At 39.1% G+C, this 25638-nt stretch overlaps 1 protein-coding gene across 3 annotated transcripts in view; it reads right to left on the reverse strand.

Moving 5' to 3' along the window:
- Positions 1–25638, reverse strand: part of DIP2A (disco interacting protein 2 homolog A) — a 79796-nt gene that overhangs the window by 44456 nt on the left and 9702 nt on the right. For all 3 annotated transcript variants that reach the window (XR_008431872.1, XM_053947906.1, XM_053947905.1), the window contains exons 2-3: positions 10508–10579; positions 2394–2513 (exon numbers count right to left, since the gene is read on the reverse strand). Coding sequence is in view for 2 of the 3 variants with exons in the window: in XM_053947906.1 (XP_053803881.1) it covers positions 2394–2513; positions 10508–10579 (192 nt within the window). In the remaining variant the exon portion in view is untranslated. The remainder of the gene's footprint in view (positions 1–2393; positions 2514–10507; positions 10580–25638) is intronic.

Here is a 25638-nt window from a genome sequence, read left to right on the forward strand (position 1 = left end):
GACATTTATAGGCTCACCAGTGTCCCTGGTGCTCAAGGATTTCAAAATACCAACAGACAAATAAGCACTATAAGACAATAAGCACTATCTAAGTGGGATGGGGAGAGGATCTGGAAAAAGGTAAAATCCACAGGTTGAGATATTAACAATAATATCTGAAGTAAATTAAAATGCAATAATAATGATGATGATGATCATAATAAAAAATAATAGACTTAGAACAAGAATAATAAAATATGAGCATTATTCTCATTGTAAATCCAAAACACAGTACTGTACCAGCTATTAAAAAGAAAATTAACACTATTCCAGCTGAATCCTGGACAGCAGGCTTGTATTTATCAATAGTATTCACTGTTAGAATTTTTTGGATAATATTTATTGGGTGAAGACAAATATCTGGGGATGATAAAAAAATACAGTTGATTTAAATACACACTCCTTCTGTGTAACAATCTTAAAAAGTGCTTACAGAGAGTAAATGACAGATTAATTGTATAAAAAGAGAAAATTGTTTCACTTCCTTGCTTATTTTAAGTAATTTATGTTGATGGTTCTAAAGTACCTATAATTGCTCCAGAAAGAGATCCTGTTCTAGGAAAAGCTGCATTCTCCCCTCATTAACTGCTCTTGAAAAAGACATAGGAGAACTGATGAGATTTGAAGAAAGGAAAACAAGACTGGAAGGAAAGAGAAAAGAAGAAGCAACCCACCCTGCCTTCCCCATACCAGTCTAAAGGATAAGTAAGGTGTGAGATTGAGGGAAGGAGGCTGAAGCTGGTTATCCCTCACAACAGTCAACGTGTGTCAGCACACAGGGAAGTCAAAAAAGGCAGCAATATCTCTTTGCTGAGATGAAGAAGCCAATCACTAATGCAGTAAATCTGAAGATTTTTTTAACTACAGAGGAAAAAGGGGAATAGATATTGACAACTAAAAGCCATATCTACATTTCCTTGCAAAGACCTAAATAAGTTTAACCTAAACCAAATCAAACAAAACAGTCACTATTTGGTTTTGATACCATCTCAGCACATTAAGCCTTGTAATATATCACTAATGGGAGAAAGACATCCAATTATGTGTGTTGTAACTAAGAACTTTGCAAATTTCCAAGTAAAGAACTTGTTCTACACAGAAATATTTAATGAAAAATTAGTTTGGGGAGCTGTGATAGGAAGCCACATGAAGGACATGGCAGTCCCCACCAAGGACTACCTCCCAAGGATTTCCTGCTCTAGCTGTGCTCTTCTTGCAGATTTTTATTTCTGTTAGTTTACCAATAGCACATCTTACTCTGATTATTTTCTAAAATATAATTTTCTATAACATATTTCTATAATTTAATAATTATTTTAAAATATTTTTAAACATGTCATTTAGCTATGCAATATTACCTAGCATTCAGAAGTTTCTTCTCTGTGTAGCTGAATACAGGCATCTTTCCAAGGAGTCTGTATACATCCACAGAATATTTAAGAAGTCTCATTCATCAATCAGCCCTAAAGAATGTACAAGGCACATCTGCTCCAACTCTGGAGCAAGGTTTTCCACATCAGCAGGGCAAATAGGACACAATAACCACTCTGCCCAAGCAGTGGCAAGACAAGGTGACCCAAGACCAGCCTCCTGTTCATGATGTGCAGTGCCTGCCACCACTTGCACCTCTCATCCCCAAACCCAAGATGTGGAATTACCCTGCACAACAAACAGAAAAATATCCAGCTAGATGTCCAAAAGTATTTAGGATAGAAAAGCTTCCAAACACCTGTTTTTCATCACTATTGTGACAAGGAATTTCACAGGGAAATGGTGCACTTCAACCACCTGAAAAGTAACAATGGTAACAGGATGCAATGAGGATATCAGTATTTTCACACAATTTTCCAAAACAGGCTTGTCACTGTGGTGTCTATTTAAATGAAGTAGAATATCCATTGTGATATTTCCCTTTTTTGTGCACTTGCTTTAAACCAGGAAATATTAGAAAGAAAGCTACAACAAATATGTAACTTTGCTTTAACAAAATAACCCAAACAAATAAGCAAAAAAATCCCCCAAATTCACACACTCTAGTCTTCAAAATTTTTAAGTAACTGTTAAAGAGACTGGAAACCCGATTTTGTTTGCTCAGTAAATATGAAAAACATATTGAGCATAGTAAAATTCACAACAAGAAACACATCAGAAGACAGGTCTACAGTCTCCTTCCCTTCTTGCATTTCCTCCAGGCTGGATTCAACCAAAACCACTCGTGCATCAAAGCAAAAAGATACTTAAAAGACATCTCTTCCCTTCTTCCAAAGCACTTCCAGCTTTCTGTGCACGTACCATTTTACAGGTATGCTTTTCCTCTTAGGATATGTGATGCCTCAGCTGTATTTGTCCCTTACCAGATCGGAAGCGCTCGTCCCTCGAGTTGGTGGATCGGGATTTCTGCTGTTTTGATACCCCAGCGGTGGCTTGGGAAGAGCCTGGGACTCTGTTCTCTGCTTGCAGGGATGGATCCACACCTGAAACACAGTTTATTTTAGTACAAAATCAGCTTTGCAAATATAATATCTGCTCCCCATGTCTACACTGTTTCACTACCCTCAACACTTACTCACAAGTTCAACTGGTGTAAGACAGTACCTTTAAAAAGGGCTCATCTTCTACCTGCATTTTAATCCAATTTAATCTATACCCATTTAACAGAGCAACACTCAGAAGATTCACATTTCACAAAAATGCTGCAATTCTCTAGCAAGACCTTTGCAGATATTAATGCAGAATTACTGTCAGCTTCAGCTGTGTAAAAGCTCCTGCTGTAATCTAGGTTGTCTGGGTGCTTCATGTACTCCTGGAACAATGACAGACCTTCCCAGCCCCACACAAGGTAACAAAAATAAGAGGAACAGAACCATTTTCTACTTGTTTGCTCTGCACCTTATTAGAACAGGGTTCTGGATAACCCTGAGCAGTTGCTTACATTTATGCTGGCTAATATTCAGGAAGATGAATCTCAATTTTACACTGTAGCACAAAAGGAATAAAAAATCAAAGGGGTGGACAGTAACCAATAAATACCCACTATCCTTTCCCCATCCCCAAAATGAGCTGACTCCCTGCTGGCTTTTGATCCATTAAGGACTATATAAATTTGGACTAGAAACTTCCATTTGCAATTTTATTATACATCCACACTTCAAAATGTAATGTAAAAATTCCAGTGCAGCTGGGTTTTTTTTGCACAATCCTAACATAAATTTAGCTTAGTGCTGTGTTTTACAATGAACTTTCCTCAGCCATGTAAGACCTGCTGCATCAAGGTCACTGTATTTATTCAGCCCTTGTACCACACAGGGCTGAATATTCATTTCACTCCTTCCTTCCTTCCCTTGAAGAGCTTCTGCTTTCCTACCCACCCCAAAGTCTTTTGAAAACAACACATTTTGGAAAAAAACTATTTTGAATACCACATTTTCAAAATGCAAATATTTACCAAAAGCAGCTCTCACTGAACAGAAGACATAATTCCAGAGGAATCTGGGTTGGTTCCTTTGCAAGGCAAGATCTTACTTTAACAAGTAGGAAAAGGTTCTTTCCTCTCTCATGGGGTTTCTGTTCCCCTTGTTACAAAGTGAGCATCAGGAAAAAAACTGGCAACTACTAACAAATCTAGGAATTATAAGACATTTTTATGAAGGCGTTTCAGTAAGATACAGTCTTTACATTAGGAGTGCAATTGGATTAAATATCCTGTTTCTACCTCAATTAGAAAAAATCAATTGATGAAAAAGAACTTTCAAATACTCTATTTAAATGTAATATCCTTAGGGAAAGTGTTTTATCATCTTCATGACATGGTAAATTACTATATATCAGCTTTCTTGGGTATCTGTTAAGACCTTTGGATGAATGCACTCCATAATCCCTTTCCCAACCCCTCAGCAGCTAACAGTGAACACCTCTGGATATTGAAGAGGTAACCTTGAGCTAGATATGGCTTCAGGGTGTGGGTGTGGTGAAAATGATAGATAAATAATAGAAAAACAAAGGAACATTTAATAATTCACACAGATCTAAGTTTTAAGAAATTAGTCCTACTCCAGAGATAAGCTCCTTTCTTTTACAGTTTGTAATAAAGAACACATTCTCACCTAATTTTTCCTGTTTTCCAAAAGTAAAGCTTTTTAAACAGATGACAAAATATCTAACATCAACTGCACTCCCCAATGGGAAATATGGAGACAGCCCAGCAAAGAAACCAAAGTGTCCTCAGTGGAGCAGAACAGAATGTGTGTTTACCAATATAGAGACCTAACACTCCTTGAAACACTTAAGCAGAATTCTCTTTGTAAGAGAAAAACAAATGTAGTCTGCCAACTGAATTGATTCAACAGATCTGGTAAGTGGTGAAAACACTGCAGAATTCTATTCCACATTTCACTTGAACACAAGTTTTCCATAACCACAGGTCAACAGTCCAGGGGGATTTGCTGATCTGGAAACAATAAACAACTTTAAATTCTGTTAGAAAGATCGAGGCGAGTCATCTCCTTAAGCCTGAGCCAAGCAAATAGCCAAGGCAAAGGGATAACATGGTAACTATGATGGTACAAAGGAGAACAGGCAGCAGGACTAGGAGCCTCCCTCAACTAAGACTACTTAAGAAATCCTCAGAAAACATCATATCCACGTCATTTTTGTGTAATTTTGTCAAAAGAGACCTTAGGTGAAAAAGACAGCAAAAGAAAACCAGAACTTTTTTTTTTTGGTGTGCCATTTATTTTCCTCCAGAAGGATTGTTAGTGGTAAGCAGAAAAAGAGATTCATGTTCTTCCCAATTCCTTACTCTTCCCATTTGCAGTCTTGTAGTAACTACAGAGCCTTGAAATCAGGACTTGTAAGAGCCCCTTTTCCATTCTGTAATCCCCTGTGGGAGGAAAATAATCTGGAAAATGAGCTGACTGGGATAACCCATCAGCAGATGGCAACCTGCATTGCATGCAGGATGTCTTGAGTCATGTGCAACCCCAGCACTGCTGTTTGGCCACACCAGTATTGGGGGCAGGAGAAGCAGGGAAGAAGTGACCACACATAACAACAGGAGTCCATGATCAACTCCAACACCACAACACTCTCCTCCTCTCAAGACTAAGATCAGATTTTTGTGAATCAGAGTTATTGTGATGAAGTTTGTATCAGTGAATCTCGGAAGTTCCTTTTAAATAAGGATGAGGCATGAAATCCTTGGCACTGTTAGAAACTCAGTTTCTTCAGATTAAGACTCCCTTCTTGCTTTCTCAAAGTAGGTTTCATATTACAGTGCAAAAATACCAATAATGAATCTGAAAAATATAATTTTTTGGTAAAAATAGTAAGATAGTGCTTCTGACTCTTAGGCTACATAACTAAAATGCTGTTCCACAAGCCTGGTGAGCTTATTCATTTATTATCCTACTGTGCAAATCACTGCCTTAGCCTTCAGCAAAAGCAGATGGGTAATTAGGCAAAGTTTCCCCACTCACACCAACACCTTTACAGAAAAGACATATACTAAAGGCACTTGATCCACTATCACTGCATTTTCTCCATTTTTAACTTGCTCAAAGCTAGCAAGAATGAAGTCACCTTAAAAAGGATGCTTGTTCCAACTAACTGAACAATTTGCTTCTACAGGATGAAATTAAAAATAATATTTGAATTATTCCTGTATTTGTCCATCCACAAGCACTGGAGAATCAAGACTAATACTGGCATTTCAAGCAATTTTCATTTATACAAGCAAAAACAACTTTACTATAAGAGCAGGGAAGAGCTGACAGGACAAGGAAGATTCTCTGCTGGCATCTGTGGGGAGGATGTGCAGGATAAAGACATTAGGTGGGTAGAGATCAAATTTTCAAAACATAATGTGTTAGAGAGCTCTGTACAGAGGAGAGGGAAAGAGGGAGGCCAAAGAGGAAATTCCAGACTCTTTGTACATTATCAAATCTTTCTGCAGCAATTGAACTGGGTCTGGAAAGAAGAAAGGAACAAACTACAGTAGCCAGGTTCAAAGTGTGAAAAGAAAGGAAAAGGTATGACAAGGTAGAAAATCCAGAAAGTGGAGGTCTGTCTCTGGGGCACTTACTGAGTATCCAGTCCTCACTCAAGTTCAATTTTATCATCCTTTACTGTCATATCCCATCTAAGAACATATTATCTGCTATACACAGATTTATCTTCAAGATCCAGTTTTGGAAGTGTTCACACCTTCCAGATTAGAGGGACTGAACAAGGGTTTACACACTGTAATTTATTTCCCAGAATAAGGTATTAGAAATTCAAGAGATTAGAAATAATAATGATAACAAAAAGGCATCGTACACATGCATTATGTTTGACAACCTTCCATGATTCTGTAACATTTTCCTCTACTCAAGGAAGTAAATTCCAGTTCATAAGCTTCCACTTGAAGCTTATGGAACCATTTTAAGGGCAGGAATACTTTACATTCAAGGAAGCATTAAACAGCAGCAAAGAATACAAAAGCATAGAAGACACTTGTTATAAATTCAATGAAATCAAATACAAGCTAGGATTTGGATCCAATTCAGAGAATCCAGCCATCTCAATGAAAATATCCACAAGTAAGAGACATACTTACTTAGACATTATGACAGACTGGTAAGCAGAACACCCACAGGGCAATAGCTAGAACTTGAATTTCTTAAAATAATAGTCCATTTTAAGCAACAGTTCAGGAGGTGCTTCACAAGCAGCCCAGCACTCCTAATGAAAAAGGATGTGCACTGAATTGAAAAGGCACAAGAGTAGCAATCTCTTGATATTTTGAGAAACTGAGCAGTGAAGCTATAAACTGCTTTTTCAACTAGCTTATGTGAACACATTACATTTTCACATACCTCATTTAAACCAAATACACCAAAATCCAACCAGAATAGCCAATTAAAATTTGGAGATCCTTTGATCATACGCATTATACCTATAGTATAAAGTGGGAATTTTAACTTCATAGCACCAAGAAAGGTACTTATATATTTTTCCCTTAAATTATAAGAAATTATAAACCTTTTGTAGACTCCAAGACACCACAGTAAGTTGCATATTCCCTAAAAATGGAACTACAGGTACAAAGTGCTATAGGGGTATGTAAAACTCATCCCACTCTGATTGAATAAGAGGCTGATTTGTGGGTACTTCTTATCCACAAAGATGTAAAAACAAAAATCACAGTTACACAGAATCACAGAGCAACCCAGGTTGGAGGGACGTTGAAGATCACCTGGTGCAGACAGGAACAGAACACGTCTGTATTCCTGGTAGCAGCAGAAACATTTTTCAGACATAAACCCATGAAAAAGTAAGAAAAATAGAAGTATGGGACATGCCAGCCTCAACCAAAACTAGAGGAGGTTGCATAGTAATTTTCCCTTAAAATAAAAAAAATAAAATGGTTAACATTTCAATTTTGCTGGAGCAGAAGTGCTAAGGAAGAAAAGAGAAGAAAATAATTTTAGAGTGGAATCGCTCTGACAGCAGAGGAGAAATGAAGTCACTCACCAAGGTGCTATTCTAGCACTAACTAAATCCACTGAAATAATTTCCAGGGACTGCTCTGTAAAGCAGCACCAAGACACTAACTGCAATTGCAACCTCATTTACACAGCCAAAGAGGCAACTGTAAAAATATCAGTAAGAAATCAGGATAATCAGGAAACAACCATCACAAGGCAGGGGTTTTACTTGAGGTGTTAGAAAGGAAGTTTAAGACCATCACGTGCCCATCAGAACAGAATTCTCACTGTAAATCCTGCTTATTTTATTGTGCTATTTCTGAATGTTTTTACACCCCAGCTCTACTCATATTCAAAATCATCCTCTCCATGTATCTGATGTTATCCATCACTCAGAAGCTTCACCATGCAGCATGCCAGATTGCCTACAGATATAATTAATTATTTCCTCTGAGTTTTATCTGGAATTTGCATGCAGAGGTTGACTGAGGAAGCCAATTACTGACTGTTAAATTTTACTTCATTAAAATAATTAATTACTGTTTAATGCTTGCTATTACTCAATACTTGTTTTTTTGATTTTGCACAGTGCACTTTGCTGGATCAGTGAAAAATAACTCATTCTAGTTATTATTTCCATATAATTACAGAGTTCTATGGTTCCTAAGCAAAATCTTTACATTTCCACTTACTTTTCATCACTGCAGATTTAGAATTTTAGAATACAAAACCATCTACAGGAATGAGACTCTTGAATCACAGGGTGTTCTGCTTACTTTTCCTGTTAACTGAAAATGTGCTTTGCAGCCACTCTGTCTTTTTCTGCTCGCCAAGCCGTCTGTGGGTTGTTTAGCACTGTCTGGGTAATGATTTGGCTCCCCACAGATTCAGCCATACAGTGCAGCAGAAGATAGCCCAATCCATTTTACATGGTATTGAGAGAGCAGGAGTTTGCACATGATTAGTTTGTAGGTGGCAGCTGATGAGGTGTAACAGGGCAAGTTAAACTCCCAGAACCCAAACCTATGGGCATGCAAGTACACTTTTAAGACATAAAGCTGTAAAAAGACATGATTTAATGGTCCTGGGGATGTCAAATCATAGAGCAAGAACTCAACAAATGTAAAATGCTGACATACATCAGTCTGCAAAAACTTGATGGATACTAAACCTTATGAATCCTATCAGGAATGCTGCAATTAAATTGTTAACGATGAAAAATTTCTGCAGGCTCAAAGCCTTTGGGACTCCCACACACTATTCTGAGCCATGCTGAAGCTGTGTCAATTAAGGAAATTTCAAGTTAGAACTGGGTTAATGGAGCATATGTCAGGAAACTGAACCAGGCAGTTAGCTTCATGTTTTAAGCAAATTTTATCTTTTTACCAGAGCATCATTCTTTGTGCTCAGAGGCAGACAGTCTATTCATTTTTTTTAGCATATTAAAGCTAGATTCCTGTCAGCTTAATGCTAATCTAGGCAGAACTGGTAAAAAAATGATCAGGTAATCCGGTACTTCTTAGAAAATGTGGTATCAAGCAAGTAGGACAAACCACAGGATTCGCTGACTCATTAAACTACTGCTTAAGGCGATTAGGGAAAATATAGCTGAACAAGGAGAAAAATCTTTAAGCAGCTGAAAATCTAAACCTACTTTAAGGAGTATGGCAGACAAAGTACTGGAGTTGTCTAAGCTATGCTTGAGAGCTCAGTATTTGAATATTTGTGCAAACAGTCTTGTGGGAGCTGAGAAGGAAAAAATATAAAGTAAAAACCCCCACTGTCAATAGAAAGGAGTGAAGGCAGAGTAAATCAAAGACAATGAGAGATTAAACAAGAGACAGAAATCCAAAGACATGACTTTCTAGGAGACAAAGTGCATTGATAGAATATTTCTAGCAATTGTGAATCCTCAGTCAAAATCCATACTCCACCTGGTCTCAGAATCTTTAACTAAGCTGAGTTAGAGGACAGGGTATTTTGAACAGAAAACTGAGACAGTTCTTTCCAGAAAAATGGTGTAAGGAGGAGAAGCTGTGGCAGGTGCGGCTAGAGCTTGCTGCTGACTGTCAAAGTCATCCTAAAAATCCAAACTGCTTCTTTGCAAGGAGCAAGCCATTTTAAAGAGATGAGTTTGGGTCTGCTTGGCCTACAGAGATTACAAATTTACTAAGGGAAAAACCTACATCTATTCTTAAATAAATCCCCAAATCCAACTAAAAACCAAAACCATAAAAAAGAAACATTTGCTAATAACCCCCATGATGAAACACCAGATTACATTCTGACTGTTCAACACTATCTCAGTTTACAGTGTCTCATTATTGCTTCCACTCACTTTAGTTTTCTTCTCATTTTCCCTTATCTTAAAATCTGTCAAGCTATGGAAAACTGGGGGGATTATAGAACACCAAATCTCAGTGGCAGCATAACAGCCCTAAACCCTGAGTGATTTCAGTATTCTAGCATAAAAACAGATTTTAAAAAGCTGGGCATTTAGATTTTGGCTGTGGATGATAAAGTCTGGTTATTACCAGCTTCAGAAGTAATAGTTTATATATAAAAAAGTAAGCATTTTGAAGAAACAGAGGGGGTGAGGGAGTGTATGGAAATGGGGTGAAGCACAGGGTAAATGCAAAAAACAGCACATAAAAGCATGAGAGTGAGGACCACTGAGTATTTTCATCTAATGAAAGCAGCCAATTTGCTTTTAGCAATAACTTTATTCATTTCTAAAGTTATCTTAAAGTCTCAGACGCAGTTGTCAAACTGAAGTTTGCTGACAAAAATGTTACCATTTAACATTTCATATAAAACTATAAAAAATATATATTTCAGGCTTTTTCCTTGCTCTGCACTTCTCTGTGACAGCTATTTCCCACTGCTGATTAGATGCCATATCAAACAGTATTATAATTCATCCAGTCTATTTGGTGAGAACTTTTCCATTTTATATTTTCACAGATTTGGCACAAAGGTGTAACTTCCATGGAGTTTCTCACCTTGAATTAGTGGTATGTACCGTGCTAACAGCTTTGCCCTCTTCTTTTCATATCCTTTCTGAGTGATGTCTCCTAAAGAAAAGAAGAAATAAATACATATTGTTTGGAAATTCTACATTTAAATCTTTGCATCAAGTACATTCTGTCAGCAACATATTAGTGAAAGAGTTTAACAAAGCAAACTATGCAGGGGAAAAAAAAAATGCATTAATTACATGTGTATATATATGGATACATCCTACCTCTGGCCAAGTAGAACTCCTTTTACTCACTCAGATTTTACACAGAAGAGTTCTTACTCTTAAGTACTTTCCTTAATCCATAAAGATTGTGTTTCATTTTTTTGCTTAATATTCTTCATTTCCTCAAGTATCCACCTCACCCCTATATCACAGAACACTATCAGACATAAAATCATTTCATTCTGCCATCCCCAACCTCCATCCAAGTTAATATGCATCATTTCAAGCTATTGACACTCTCCCAAAGCAAGCAATGGGAGTTCAAAGACATTGTTCAAAACAGGTAGGAAAAACAAATGCACATCCTGGAGTGCTTCAATCATTGCAAGTATTTGCCAGTTTTTCTTCATAAACCCATGTAAATATTATAAACAACATTTGGACACAAGACAGAAATTACTGGGTTTTTTCAGCAGAAAAAAAATTAACAGAAGAAATACACAGAAATATAATTTTTATGTATATATGGTATTATTATATCAAAATGAGAATTAGATTAAACTAAAACAAAGCACTACAAATGCCCAAGCAGATTTGTCTGCCTGGGAACATGTAGTCAAAATGATAAACTACACTTTTTACAAAAAAAAAAGAAAAGGATATCAGAAGATACCTTCTCTCAGAGAAGAGATGCATAATTATCAATTATGGAGGAAATAAAAAACCCAATCCAATAGACAAGAAGCACCAGTAAGAAGAACAGTTTTTCTTAAACCGGAAGTAATTTGGAAGACTAAAGCTCAGCAAATTCTTTAAGGATCAAAACTGTACCTTACACAAATGTGCTGCACTGTCAGCTCAGGGAAGACATCAATTTGCACAGCTTCATAAATGCTCCACATAATCCTTATCCCAACCCTCTGCACAGCTCAGCCTCTGCCAGGTACCACCCAACTGCACAGGTAAGCCATGATCAAAAGGCAGGGTTGAAGAGAGAGTCCTATTCAATCCAGAATACTTCACACCCTGGCATCTTGCAGCACCTGGAAATTCTTTGATTTTGCTGGAATGCTGACTTGAAGGACTTGCCTTGAATGAGGTTAAGCAAAGGACAAAGTCAAAAGCATCTCTGTCGCTTTCTGCAGTGCTGTGGCAGGTTGAGCTGTGCTGCCCAGCCAAGCTGGGCTTTGTTCCTTTCTCCAAAGCCTGGGGGTGGGGCTCTTCCTAACAACTGTTCCCCCCTTGCCCCCAGAGCCTCAGGGGGATTCACCCATCATATGGGCTTTTTGTGGTCCCTCATTTCTTCCAAAAAGAGCCACGCTGGTACACCGGGGCCACAGCTGCTGTCATTTAGCCTCACTTTCTCCCGAGTTACTGGATTATACAAAAGCAATCTGAGGTTCCTCGGTCTCAGCGAGGCAGCTGGGAAGCCTGCATAAAGCCAGACACTGGGCTGAGCTGTTAAGAGTTCTCTTTGGAAGAGACATTTACTTAAAATATCTGAAGTATTGTAAAGCATATATCATAAAATATGTCAGAGGTGCCAAGAAAATTAATCTAGACAGAGATGAAAGTGGTAGAATTTCTTAAAATGATCTATAAAAATATATTCTTCATTAGTGCACTCAAGAATCTATCACGAAGTTACCCTGATTCTGCCCAGGCATGGTTCTATTCCACCATGTTAGCACTAGACCTAACAGAATCTTAATGCCAAATTCACTAAATGGAACTGAGAATGGATCTGTGAGAGCCTGGTACTTGCTAAAGATAGGGAAATGGCTCCTGGTCCCCAGTTTGCAGAGGTCAAGAGCAGAAACATTTCTAAATGAGCTGACTATACATTAAATGTGGATGAACCTAATCAGCTGGATCAGCTCTGCAAGATGAAACCTTTAAGAACTGCACTGTTTGGCCACTGGTGAGCACAGCCACAATTGCAGGTCCATCACCTTGACACAGAAACCTCTGCCAGTTCCTTCAGGAGGAAGGACACTAATATTGGTTTCTGCCTCAGAGGTGGCTCCTGGGTGGTTTGGAAAAGCAGGCAAGTTTCCAGTCTAAAAAATAATTTACATTTCATCTGTAGAAGTATTTAAAACATATCTCCCACATTTCTGGGATAGGCTGTCACTGTATTTGAAAAATTGGTGGAGGTGGAAGAATCAATTCAGCAGATATCATTGCAAATTCTGTCTTAAACAACCTTTTTAAAAAAGACCCTGAAGATGAACCAAAGATCAAAATACAGAAACACTGGAAAAGATGGGAAAAGGTTAAGGAACAATGGCAGAAATTAAACAGTCTAAAGAAAACTGGAAATTGTTTGGGACGTATTTTCTCCATATGCACACCTGTGAGCTTCAAGCTGGGACACACACAGGTGTGCTACCAAAAGATTCTGCCCGTGACAGTTCACAATCATTTTTATTTAACCCACAAGTTCCTAGTTCCAACCTAAACTAGGAACCAGAACAACTTCTCCAAACCTACTACTTGCACCCATTCCAAGACTTACCTGGCACATGTTCTCCCAGACACTACACTTGTGTAAATGAGGCAAAAGCCAAACTGATCAACAGGCAACAAAGGAACTAAAAGATGAAAATCATTACTTGCAATCAAAGAAAGATTTGGATCTCCAAACTGTACAGCAGCCAACACTTGCTGCCCTGAGATATAGGCTCTGGTATTTCTGTGCCTACCACATCTGGTAGGTCGACTGCTACCTTAATTTAGTTTGCATATGATGAGCTAAGCGAAGTGTGAAAACATCTTGATTGGAATCTTTCATATTACAGGAATCTCTTTAAAATGGAAATGACATCTGATCATTTCATATGGTGATGCATTTGACTAAGCCATTAGAAATTCTATTTCAAAGACCCTATTTGAAACATCCTGAGAGCATCACGATGTCTTTAAGCAGTATTAGAACTTTAGCACGACTTCACTGAAAATGTGTGGTACTGGTAATTCTTAATTTGCAGCAGGATTTGCATCCCTTTGAGGGAATTCAAGTTATCGATGTACAAAACTTGTCTGATGTAAAAGTGGCAGCACAGTGTTATACAACTATATAAATGCAGAGTTTCATTAAACCTTTGCACATACAACAGAATCATTGGAACATCAAGTTCTAAACACTAGACAAATAATGACTAGCTATTTATATGTATCTTAATGATAGAAATGGAAGGAATTTCACCAGTATGTTAATAGCAAAAGACTGGGTCTTCCACTCTGCTCACAATTACACAGTGGGACTATATTTTACAATACCATTAATTGCCTAATAAAGTATAGCAGGAATTATCAAAACTAATAAACTTAGTTTGACCAAGCCATTAGGAATTTTGTAATTGACAAAGCAATCCAAAGTAACATTTAGAATTAGAAAATTTGAAATTAGAATAAGAAAATTCTATTCTGACACATTAATATATCACCTTTTCACCGTGAAGTTTCAAAGCAGTTGCAGGACAAAGGCATCACTTATATTTTACAACTTTAAAAAGCCAAGGGTGGGTGAATCCTGCAGTTCAGAGAGGATGTGCAAAGTCAGTGCATTCCAGGTTATTCTGTTCCATACAACCCATACTTGTGAACTGTGTGTGTATGTAGGAAGAAGAGAGAGCTTCTCCTTTTAAACTCTGGAACTGCCTGGCTTAAACACTTATTTGCTTCATCTGCCAGGAGTCAGCATCTGACAGTGCAAAATAAGGTTAAATAACTAGATCACAAAAGCAGCCTTAGCAGCAGTTTCTAGGCTCAGTTAAGCCAAATTAATGAATTGCTCTTCCACTGCTGTAGTAAATCCTTAAGCTTGGTCCACAGGGAGACAGGAAAAGCTCCAACCCTGCCACTTCCCTTCTATGCTGTTGGAACTCCCTGCAGAACACACACACAGAGTGACAGATGCCAGCTATATGTACACCTGTGAGTGAACAACATCTATCACACCAGGTACCACTTCCAGTTCTCATTAGGATGGAGATCAGTAACGTTGCCATCCCCTTCAAAAGGCTGAGGAAAGCTACACACACGGGGAAGAACAGGAATCCTCTGGCCCATAGGGAATGCACTGTCTGCTTCCATGAAAGCCAACAAAAGAAGTTGGGGGAAAAACAGACTAGGAGTGGTCAGGCAGATCAATGGACATAATCTTTAAACTTCAAGCCAAAAATTAGGGCTTGATGTTTACTTATGAATAAGTCTAACACAGTTATTTTATTAAGATTCCAAAGTGAAAAGCTTTAGAAAGAATGCTGTATACACGCAATGTGCTCCCATCATGGAAATTGAAAACAACCAAAATCTCAGTGCACTATCGAAATGAAAACACTCTGAGTTTCTTTTTGTCACTTCCTAGCTGTATCAAGGATAAAATACCAAAGTAGAATAATTGTCTGACATGTAGTAACCAACTATTGTAATGAATGAGGCCAGAAATAATTATCTGAATTAAGTAATACTACGGTATCCCCAAAAAATTCCATGAAAACTGCCTCTAGATTTGCCTGAAGATGCAAATCTAGAAACAACTAGGTATGGAGAAATGAAAGAAAAGGCTTTCTAAAGCACAGCTTCTTCTCCTTTCACATCCTTCACAGACTCATTACATAAGGCATAGTGATTAACACAGTGAAGATACTTCAGACTATTAAACTGGTATGAAACTTTATGGTGTGTTTTTGGATGTCCGCAACACTGATTTTTTTATTTCCTCCCTCCATTAATATGCAAGAAGTTACCCCATATTTAAACTTTGGTAGCAACCACAAAGATCACAGCAAAGGTGCCACTTAGGCATGATGCACCACTCTAAATACTGAATCCCACTGATTTAAAAATCCATGACCATGGAAATACCCACCTCATTTATGAGACCATGAAAATCATCTAAAAACCCACTAGCAAACCCCAACACACTCCAACAGCAGCACAACACTCAAAATTCACCAAGTATGTTAAAAAAATATAATGAGAAGGTCTGTAAACTGCAGTGTCTACTCCATACACAAGTTATTTCAATTTGTAAACTATGAAACTTTTTCAATGGATTTCTAGGTCTTGGTTTCAGATTTGATTAGTTTCCTGACATGACATTACCATGCCCTCACATGCACTGTAAAACCATGCTTTTAGAGAAAAGATCTACACTTAATCTTTAAATAACAAGTGAAGGGGGGTTGGATAATGGGCAAAATTTTATGGTGAATGCAGACACTTTGACTTCTTAAAATAAAACATTGGCATATTTAAAAAAACCCAAACTTCATCAGTATTCATGTTAAAGCTACATAAACAACATAATACAATATAATTTTACTAAGAAATCAGACCTGACTAATATATTGGGTGCACATAACTCATCTGACATGATCACAAAGAATCAGATGAATGATTCAGAGATCCTGGCTGAACTACAGAATGATAAACTGAGAAAAAAAAAAAAAAAAAAAAAAAAAGGAAACCAGCTGAATTATTCACAGAAGGAGGCAGCAAAAGCAAGCCAGCTGGTGCACACAGACATCCTCTCATGGCAGGAAAAAAACTCCATCAATCCCTATTAGGACCAGAACAGTTCAGTGCTTGCACATTTGGGAAACCCCAGCATAGGTCCCTGTGGTGGCTAAACTTATTTACAATTTATTTCCAGTTGCAACACTACTCATTAAGTGCATTTTCTGATGAAAGGGAGCTCTCCCTGAACAGCATGAACCAAACATTGGCAACAAAATGTTGAGCAGGGAGGTTGGACCAGATGACCCACTGTGGTCCCTTCCAACCTGGCCCATTCCATGATTCTGTGGTTTCTGCCAACTGCACCTTTTCCCTTGTTTATCTGTTAAAAAGAGCCAAAGGAAAGCCAGGTTTGGTGTCTGCAGTATCAGATGCTTAAGCCCCCAGCCAGCACCTGCTTGAGGTTGAATGTAACATGCTGATCCCAGGCTGCTGCCAAGGCAGGGTCTGAACAGCAGAATTTTTTATGAACTAAGGTTAGTGAAAACCTTATTAGTGAAATGCATCAAAAAAGTATTGAATACAAAAATAATTTTTAAATTGTCTTCTTAAGAACAAAGAATGTTAGGGAGAAAAGGTGAATCTACTCTAGTACATACCAAGCACGTTTCCAGAATCTCCCATGCAGTGATACCCATAATCAAAGGCCTGAAGAATACTCTTTTGCAGTAACATATCCTTACCAACATTAATGATGATCTGGAAGAGACAGGTTGTCAGTACCTTAAGTCACTTATTCTTTCTTACCAGTTCTGCCTAATTCTTGCAGTTGCTGTTTCCCAAAATAGGCATATGGATATGGATTCTATCCTGCCTCTTTTGATACTCCATGTATTTGATGGTATTGCTTCTAAATGTCCTTACCAAGCTACTTGGTTATTTACTTTGACTAATCCTACTGTAAGATAGAAAGTATTTGATTATCAATTGCATGAGAAATAAAAAGCACCTTTAACTGGACCAAACCTGAAAAATCTACTAAAAATGCTGCCATTTGGGAGGTGGTCACAGTTATAGAATCAGACAATGGTTTGGACAGAAGGGACCTTAAGGCTCATCTAGTTTCAATACCCTTCTATGGTCAGGCACACCTTACACTAAACCAGGTAATTAATTATAATTTATAGTTACTATATAATTAGTGTTATAATATCCACAATATTATCAAAGTATTATAATTTACAGTTATGATTATATAATTAATTTATAATTCAATTGTTAAGGTCATATCATTAAACTGGTTTTCAACTCATTCATAATGACTTACCTTTTCTACCTTCTTACTATCACATCACTAACTCCAATACATCTATTTTTTTCCAGGATTCCCCCATGGGAGTTATTCACAGAAGATTTTGGTCCATCCAAAAAGCTGTATTCTCAAGTCTTCCCTATTCATACAGACCAACCTCCTCCTGTCCTAGGATATGCTCATCTATTTCCTATCAAATTATGCCTCTGGTTTTCTGGTGGCCAATTTCTTACTTTTTTGAGTCTGGGAAACAGACAGGAGACAGAAAAATACCAATAAATTATTCAGAAAATCTGTACTATGAATGTCAGACAGACAATTCACTTTAGGTTTTCCTCTTCTTGCTCTTACATGTGATCTCACCAAGTCCACATAATAGAAATTCATTAAGGGCTCACCTCAAATCTAGTGTGCAGCTTTGGTGATGCCATTAATGCCAGCACTGTTGAAAGGTCACTTAAATGTGCTGAAAACTCTGACCATCATGAGGGTGGCTGAGGAGGAGGGCAGCAGCAGAACTGTGATAAGCAGAGGCAGGGGGGCAAATGGTGTGGATGCATGAGGCAGGATCCCAATGGGAAGAGAGGGACTGCTCCCTTTTGGATGCTGCAAGAACAATGGCCGAGGACACATTCTGCACCAAGCCCCTCAAAAACCCACAACAGAACAAAGCTTCAATTAAACAAAAAGTTTCAACAAAACCTGGTTTCAAGGAAGCAACAAAACACCAAAGTTCTTCCACTTGACACCAACCAGTTCTGCCTTCCTCAAGCTCTTCCATTATAAGCAGCTTTTACCACCACAGCTCCTTAACACTGAGCACTATTAAGTAACTACAAATCATCCAATCACTTGGAATCTCTTTATTAAAATAAAAAGATTTCAAGCAATTCCTTTAAAACAATATTCATCTATGAACTTTGGAAAGTTCACATATTTGATGCCTTAACAGTGAAACCCAGTACAAAAAACCCACCAATGCAGTGCTCCCCAGTACTAACACATCACACTGAGTGTCCAGAATGCAAGCTCAGACAAACTATTACACTTACAAAGACAAATACCGGAGCACAAAAATATCAGACTTAAGCTTATCCATTCAGTCCAACAAACATCCTTGCGTGCAAATACTGGGAAAATCTACATGACTACATTTATTTTTCAACAAGACCCATGACTCATCCAGGGCACTGAAGAGACATTGTTCAATAAACTGAATATTGAATAGGTATCTGTTTTGTTTCTTAATTCTTTTGCCAAGAGACAAAGGGCTTCAGAATGCAGGAGCTCATGAACAGGAAGGTCACGGATGAAGGCACAAATTGGCGGTACTTGGGAAAAAGTCACCACCTGTTTCACCTTTTTCATCCTAAACCAGAAAATCCATACTTGTTTATGCTCAAAACCATCTTATTCAGATATGTCACAGTACAAAAAGTCACTTAATCCTAAATTCAGATCTGAGTGTGGATTTATTTCCAATCTCCTCCAAGATCACCAGCAGCACCTCTTGTTGGTGTTGAAACCTGGTAAAGCACCAACAACCTGTGGGATGCTTGAGACTGGATGCAGGACAAGCAGGACCACCCAAGGACTTCCAAACCAAGCCAAAAAAAAACCCCAAAAAACCCAAACCCGAGAAGAGATGGAAGTCAGTACCTTCAAAGATCTGCTTTCACCTTGTATAAAATTGCATTAAAAAAGTTTCAAGATAGAAGCAGAATGAAACAAGCTACTGTTGAGATGGTTTTTACTCCATCTCCTGCATTTAAACTGAGGCAATTGGAATATAAAAGTCTCCACACAAGAAACTCATTAGCAATGAAATTGAATTCAAAGCAATAGGTTTTGACACTTGTCTCCAAAAACCCCAGAACCACTGACATTATCCTTCCAAATGCTCTGCTACAGAAGCATTTTCTCAGACAACTGAAAGGTGTTGTTAACAAGCAGCACACTGAACTGCAGTGGTATATTATTTATTATTAAAAAAATAATTAAACATTAAAATGACCAGAGCCACACCAGCAAAACTTTGAGTTTCAAGGGATTATGCTAAAGGACTGCTTGCTTTTTCCATCTCTTATGGCAGGTGACTTCCCTTACGACTGTTTCAATTCCAAGACTTAGACAATGCCTGGGATAAGTGGAATATACCAGCATTTTTAAAACTGACACCCCACATCATGTTTAAATTGTTTGAATAATTGGTTTAAACATTCCTAAGACAAAGCCGTTCTTGTTCAGGCATCCACATTACTTTTAGATGAAGAACTCCCTACATTGCTAACTCTTAGAGTTAAGGATTTCAAATAGCTATAATCAGTCCCTTCATTTTAACTGAGGATCAGAAGACACTTTAATGGCCTTGCTGCATTTCATAAACAGCTGTGAATTTTGAAACAATTAAATTCCTGTTAATCTCTTATGTAGAAGCTGCTGATGTGACCTGCAGAAATGCTGTTTCACTTCTTCTGCCCATTCATCTAGACTAGGTTTCTTAAGTTCCCCAGTCTTGATTAAGACCAGGAAAAATAAAATCACTTCTCTACCATGATTTTTATTAATTAATGAGCATTTTGGGTTTTATTCATGGAAAAATTAAGACACTCCAGCTGTCTGGTAAGGGAGCTCTAAACCCATTTATATATACACACACACATCTGAATGTATTTGAACAAAATTTTCCTTTCAGAAATGCAACTCCTTTCCCAAGAAAACTGTCTTGGCATGCCATTATTAACAGCTCTATTTTTCAGCCCAAATTCTGCAATTTTAGACTTTCCAATACCTCCAAACCGCAGAGCGTTTCTGATTTTTATGTATGTCTTCTTAGGATGTACTGTGGTCTTGTGAAAAGCACTGAATCCCAGTAAACCTATATTTTCTACAGCTGCATGGCTAAATCCTCCAGTGCTTAGGAAATGAGGCATTCCCCCAGAAGTTTAGCTTCTCTTAGGACCAATGCTATTCTAGTTTTCCTTACTTATCTTGCCAACTTTTCCAGTCTACATGACTTAACCCATAAACCATGAGTTTACAACACTCTAAACCTGACACAAGTGGATAATCATTTCAAATTCTTATATATTTCTGTTAGATGCTCAAGTGCTCTTTCAACAGCTCGACCGATTAATTCATACATTTAGAAAGTAACTTTAATTCCCAAATTCTTAAAGATACTTTAAACATTTATAATTTGAAAGCTTTTTACACTTGCTATGGTTTGCTGTCCCCAAGATGCCAGAAAGATCCCTGCTGGGGTTTAGGGCTTTTTGTTTCTTTCTTTTAGAGAATTTTCTCCCATATGTTGTCAGGAGACAATAAGGACCGGGTACTTAGGAGAGACGAAAGAAGTTGCCAAGCTCAGGGGAGGAGGGCACTTGGCTGCACTCCTCTTATCTGAGGGTTTCTCTTGGAGGAGCTGAGATTCCTGGAGAATTAGGCTGGGCAAAAGGGGGCTGGGGCAGCTCCTAGCTCTCTCCTATGCTCTCAGCATTTGGAGGGCAGAGAGGCAGTGGTTGCTGCGGGGAGAGCTCATCAGCACTGTGGGGCTCTGTCTCCTGCTGCCTTTCTTCTACCGGGAGTGGAGCTCTGCTCCTAAGAGCGGCCTTTGCACCGCGACCTTATTAACACTCGACCTCACCAAAGGGCTGTTAGAAATGAATAATGTAATAGTTGGCTCTCACAATTAAGAGACAGATATTATGTGTATGTTAAGATGCATAGTCGTGTTATTGTACTATGTCCTCCCATAGTTCTCTTTCCTCTGCCTCTTGTAATAGCCTTAGCAGTCAGAGCATTTGGGGAGGGCTGGCTTATTACCAGGAGGCACAGCGTAACAACACCTGACCTCCGATCAAGATGTAAGAAAATAATCCCCACCAATGGATGACAGAGAAGGAGATCATGGACAAAACTTAGGGAGAAGCTACGGGTATAGAAAGCAGAGCATCCATTTTGTAGATGAGCATGTGGCTGCTAGTCACAGAGACTCCCAGCACTGTAACTTTTCCTTAAGTCAGTTCTTTGTTGTATTTTTATTAAGGTTGAATAAACCTTTTAAAATTTTGAAAGTGAGGGCTGTTTCTCACAGGGGGAACCCTTCACCATCTGCTGGGGTGCCTGAGGGGACACCTCGGGAGCCTGAGCCCCTTTTCCCCCCCAGGGGAGCCTCCCTCTGCTGTGTCAGGGAGCTGGGCTGCCACTGCCCAGCCCTGACATTTCTTTGCCATTGCTCTGGGTTTTTTTGCTCATTGTAGCTCTGCACCCCCTCCCCTGTGATTCCAGCTACACCTGTGGAGTTTCTGCTGCCTCCTGTTTGCCACCCTGGGCGAGCCTGCCCTGCCGTCCCAGCCGCTGCTCCGAGGCTCCTGCTGCAGCCCCTCTTCCCCTTTCAGCCTGTCCGCCATTGCCGCTGAGGGACAGCGGCGCCACAGCGCCCCCTGCAGGCGCGGGGAGGCAGCACAGCGCCCCCTGCAGGCGCGGGGAGGCAGCACAGCGCCCCCTGCAGGCGCGGGGAGGCAGCACAGCGCCCCCTGCAGGCGCGGGGAGGCAGCACAGCGCCCCCTGCAGGCGCGGGGGAATCGCCGCACCCGCCCTGCCCGGCCGGGAGCCAGCAGCGCCCCTGGCGGCCGTGACGGGAACTGCAGCGAAGGGGAAAGCGCCGGCAGCCGAGAGAGGCTGGGCCTGGCCTGGGCCCTGCCTGGGGCTGTTTGCCTCCTTACACATAGATATGTGTGTGTGTGTGTGTTAGTAAAGAACTGCTGCTCCTTTTCACAGCTCTGCCTGAAAGCCCCTTAACGTGAAAGTTATAGTAACTTGGAGGGAGGGGATAATATTTTCCATTCCAAGTGAAGCTCCTGCTTTCCTTAGCAGACACCTGTCTTTCAAACCAAGACACTCCTGGAAGAGTAAGACTGAAATCAAGAAATTCTTAAGAAATCTCAAGAAATTCTACTCATGTCAGGCTAATACAACATCCCTAAAAAAATTCTCCAAGTCACTGCAGCTGGGAGGGAAAAAAATAAAAGAAGTAATTTCAAAGTCAATAACTCTGTATGAAGATTTTCCTTAGGATCTTGTTGTTTCCTTTCTCTGTTGTGATAAAAGAAAATTCATTATGAAAGCTACCAGTAAAAGCTCTTCCGGCAGAAGGAAATCAGCAATGTTACTAACATTGTGTCAAGATCCAGTAACATCTACTGAAAGACCAAAATAAGGTTAAAGGCATCAATGCAACGTTCTTCTGTCATGTTACAGATCCTTCATGTATTTCTATGTTTATGCCTCACTTTCAATAGCCCTAAGTCAAGGAGCTGCTCCTCAGAATCTCTGCTAATCAACTGATGTATTCAAGACTGTCCAGAAGTGTCATGTGAAAGTCCAGACCTAAAAACCTTAAGATGACTCTCAAAGGTGTAACACCAATTCCTATAAAGATAGCAACTGGATTTCCTTTAAACCTAAGTTTTCCTCAGTCTCAAAATGCAACCCATTTGCAACTGCCATAAAACACCAATTGCTAATTCCACTAAATACAGATTACTTCACTGTTACTAATAATGTCTACAAACTGACAAAGCTGCAGAAGTTACTACACTATCACCAGGTTTATCATCTGAAGGGAGTGTGTCAAAATGCTTTTTTGGGGGTTTGGGTGGGGGGAATGGAGTTAGACAGGTTACCCTCCTCTGGTCACAATGCAAAAGCATTGTGCTTACAGAAATATCTCTATTTAAATTATTCTGAACCATGTTTTGCTGATGATACTTTTACTAATTACAAAACAGCAACATTAACTTCAAGTGAACTGTCATACCGTCCTTCTAGCACAAAATTAGGCAAGGTTGTTCACATAGCACCAGGTAACAATTTCACTGCAATCATTCTCCCAAATATGACACCCACTGATGAGGGCCACAAAGTTCTCGAGTTTTGCAGCTCACAGCTTCCCGTATGAAAGGGCATTGAGAACCTATTTCACGTGATGAACACAATTTTGATAGCATCAGTACTGCATGAGTCATCAATCTATCCCACAGTCCCCTTCAATCACCCCAGGGAATTATCTCATACCGATTCAGAATCTCTCTTTATTTTCCAGTGTCAAAACATTGCTTGTTTGAACACAGCAAGGCTACCTCTCGTCATGAGTCAGTTTATTGGGCTTCCCAAACTGCACCAGCTGCACCAACATGTGACTGAAGCCCTGCAGAGTACAGCTCCAAGCTGAGCATAAAGTGTCTATCAGTTCACTTCACTGCTTACAAATATTCACTAAAGGAAGGAAAATCCTCCAAAAAACCTTGTGGGTTATTATTAGTGCTGAATATTTTGGACAGAAGTGCATAAAACTGAGAAAAGGCTTATTCCACAGTGAGGAAAAATCTACCTGTTTGTAGCACAACAGTGGCTAAAAGGCCCTAAGCCAAAAAGAGAACAGCCCAAATAAATGGTACAAGCAACCCTGATGCAAGAGCTTGCCCATGGAAGATGCAGTGAGGTGCTGTAGGGCACAGAAAATGTGCAATGATCACAAGAACAAATTGTCAGTTATTAGCTATTCACAAGTTTTATATGTTTAAAATTATTTTTAATTTTTTTCCCTCTGGCTGCAGTCCAGGGAACACTGGTCCTGCCAGGAAGAAGGAGCAGCAATATAGCAGTTGTGTAAATACACACTGGGTTTGTCAAATCTAATTTATACGGCTTCCATTTGAAATAAAAATACAAGACTATTTATTTCTTACTACTATCTACCATTTTCTGGTTTCACTAAGCATTCTGCTACTCCTCCTCTGTCTCAAACCAGCCTCATCCCAACTACCCTGCTACAGGTCTGCAACACAGACTTACCTCACAGTTTAAGACCCATATAAATTGCTAGGATAAAAGTAACATATACAGGATTTATACACAGACATTTTATAATTTAAATTATGATTTATAATCTTAACAGTAATTTAAGATTAGAATATTGAGACACAGCTACAAGCAAATACAGAATATGTATGTCACGGAAGGTTTCTATAGTTTTGTCTGGGCTGTGTGACAAGTTACATTGTAAGTAACAATGAGGTAAAAATCAAGTAAAAATCAATTTCACTGGAAAAGGGCAACATTCATAGTGATATCTTTTGTAGATCTTCATCCTAGCCCCTGCCTCCTGCAAACACCTGTGTTACAGGTATTTCAGCACCTGAAGTTCTTTTTTCAATTAGCAGAATCTAAGCATTCTGAAGGGCATGTGAAAACACCTTCTGCTAGGAAGGGAAGAATCTCATTTGCTAATGGTCAGTCTCGGGCACTGATAAATTGATGTCCTGTGGAAATCGAATCAAATCAGAGCCCTGTCAATATCTGCTAAAACCTAAATCTGAAGAAAACTACGACTTTGCATTTATCTAGGCAATAGTTGCCAATACATCTAATCCTGGCTTCACAAATGTGAAAAGTCTAGAATCACAAATATAATTTGTTTCAACCACTAAGTTCATCAGAAGAATTTCCTGTTTAAAAATACCCATTTCCTTAACACATTCCTTCATATGTAGCACCATCACACTGGTTGATGACTATAAGTAATGCTTTTAAACAGACTGGTTTATTTAATTATTCATGAAAAGTAACCCAAACCCTCTCTAACAAGGAGGCTGTAGATGGAAAGTGAGCACAGGGACAACAGTGTCCATCACCTTTACTCCTGTGCTATTGCTCAAACCGGTATGTCCAGCCACAGATCTGCATCTGACCACCAGAGAATATATTATTTCTCAGTATCCCAAACTGCTCAAGGCAGACAAACACGTGGCAAAAATACAATGCACAAACCCACAGCAGCCAGACGAATCCTGACCTCACTGGTGTTTCTGTGTACGCAGTCAACTGAGACTTTGCAGAATCAGTCTCCAGAGGGAAGCTCTTGACATGCTTGCACGAGACCAAGGTGGGGGAGGACGGGCGGGGAAAAAGACCTCAAGTTCCTGCCAGGAGTGACTCTGGGGTCATCTGCTTGACTGTTAAGAAGTTTCAAGGTCATGCATTTTAATACACAGACATCTAATCCAGAGCAGTAGAAAGAAGGCAAAGAGCAAGAATGAGCGTCCCCAGGTACAACCATTTTAATTCCTACAACATGTACCACATAACCTCAACTAGCTGGTTTATAA

The sequence above is a fragment of the Vidua chalybeata genome, chromosome 7, assembly GCF_026979565.1.
Source record: "Vidua chalybeata isolate OUT-0048 chromosome 7, bVidCha1 merged haplotype, whole genome shotgun sequence".
Taxonomy (NCBI): Eukaryota; Metazoa; Chordata; class Aves; order Passeriformes; family Viduidae; genus Vidua; species Vidua chalybeata.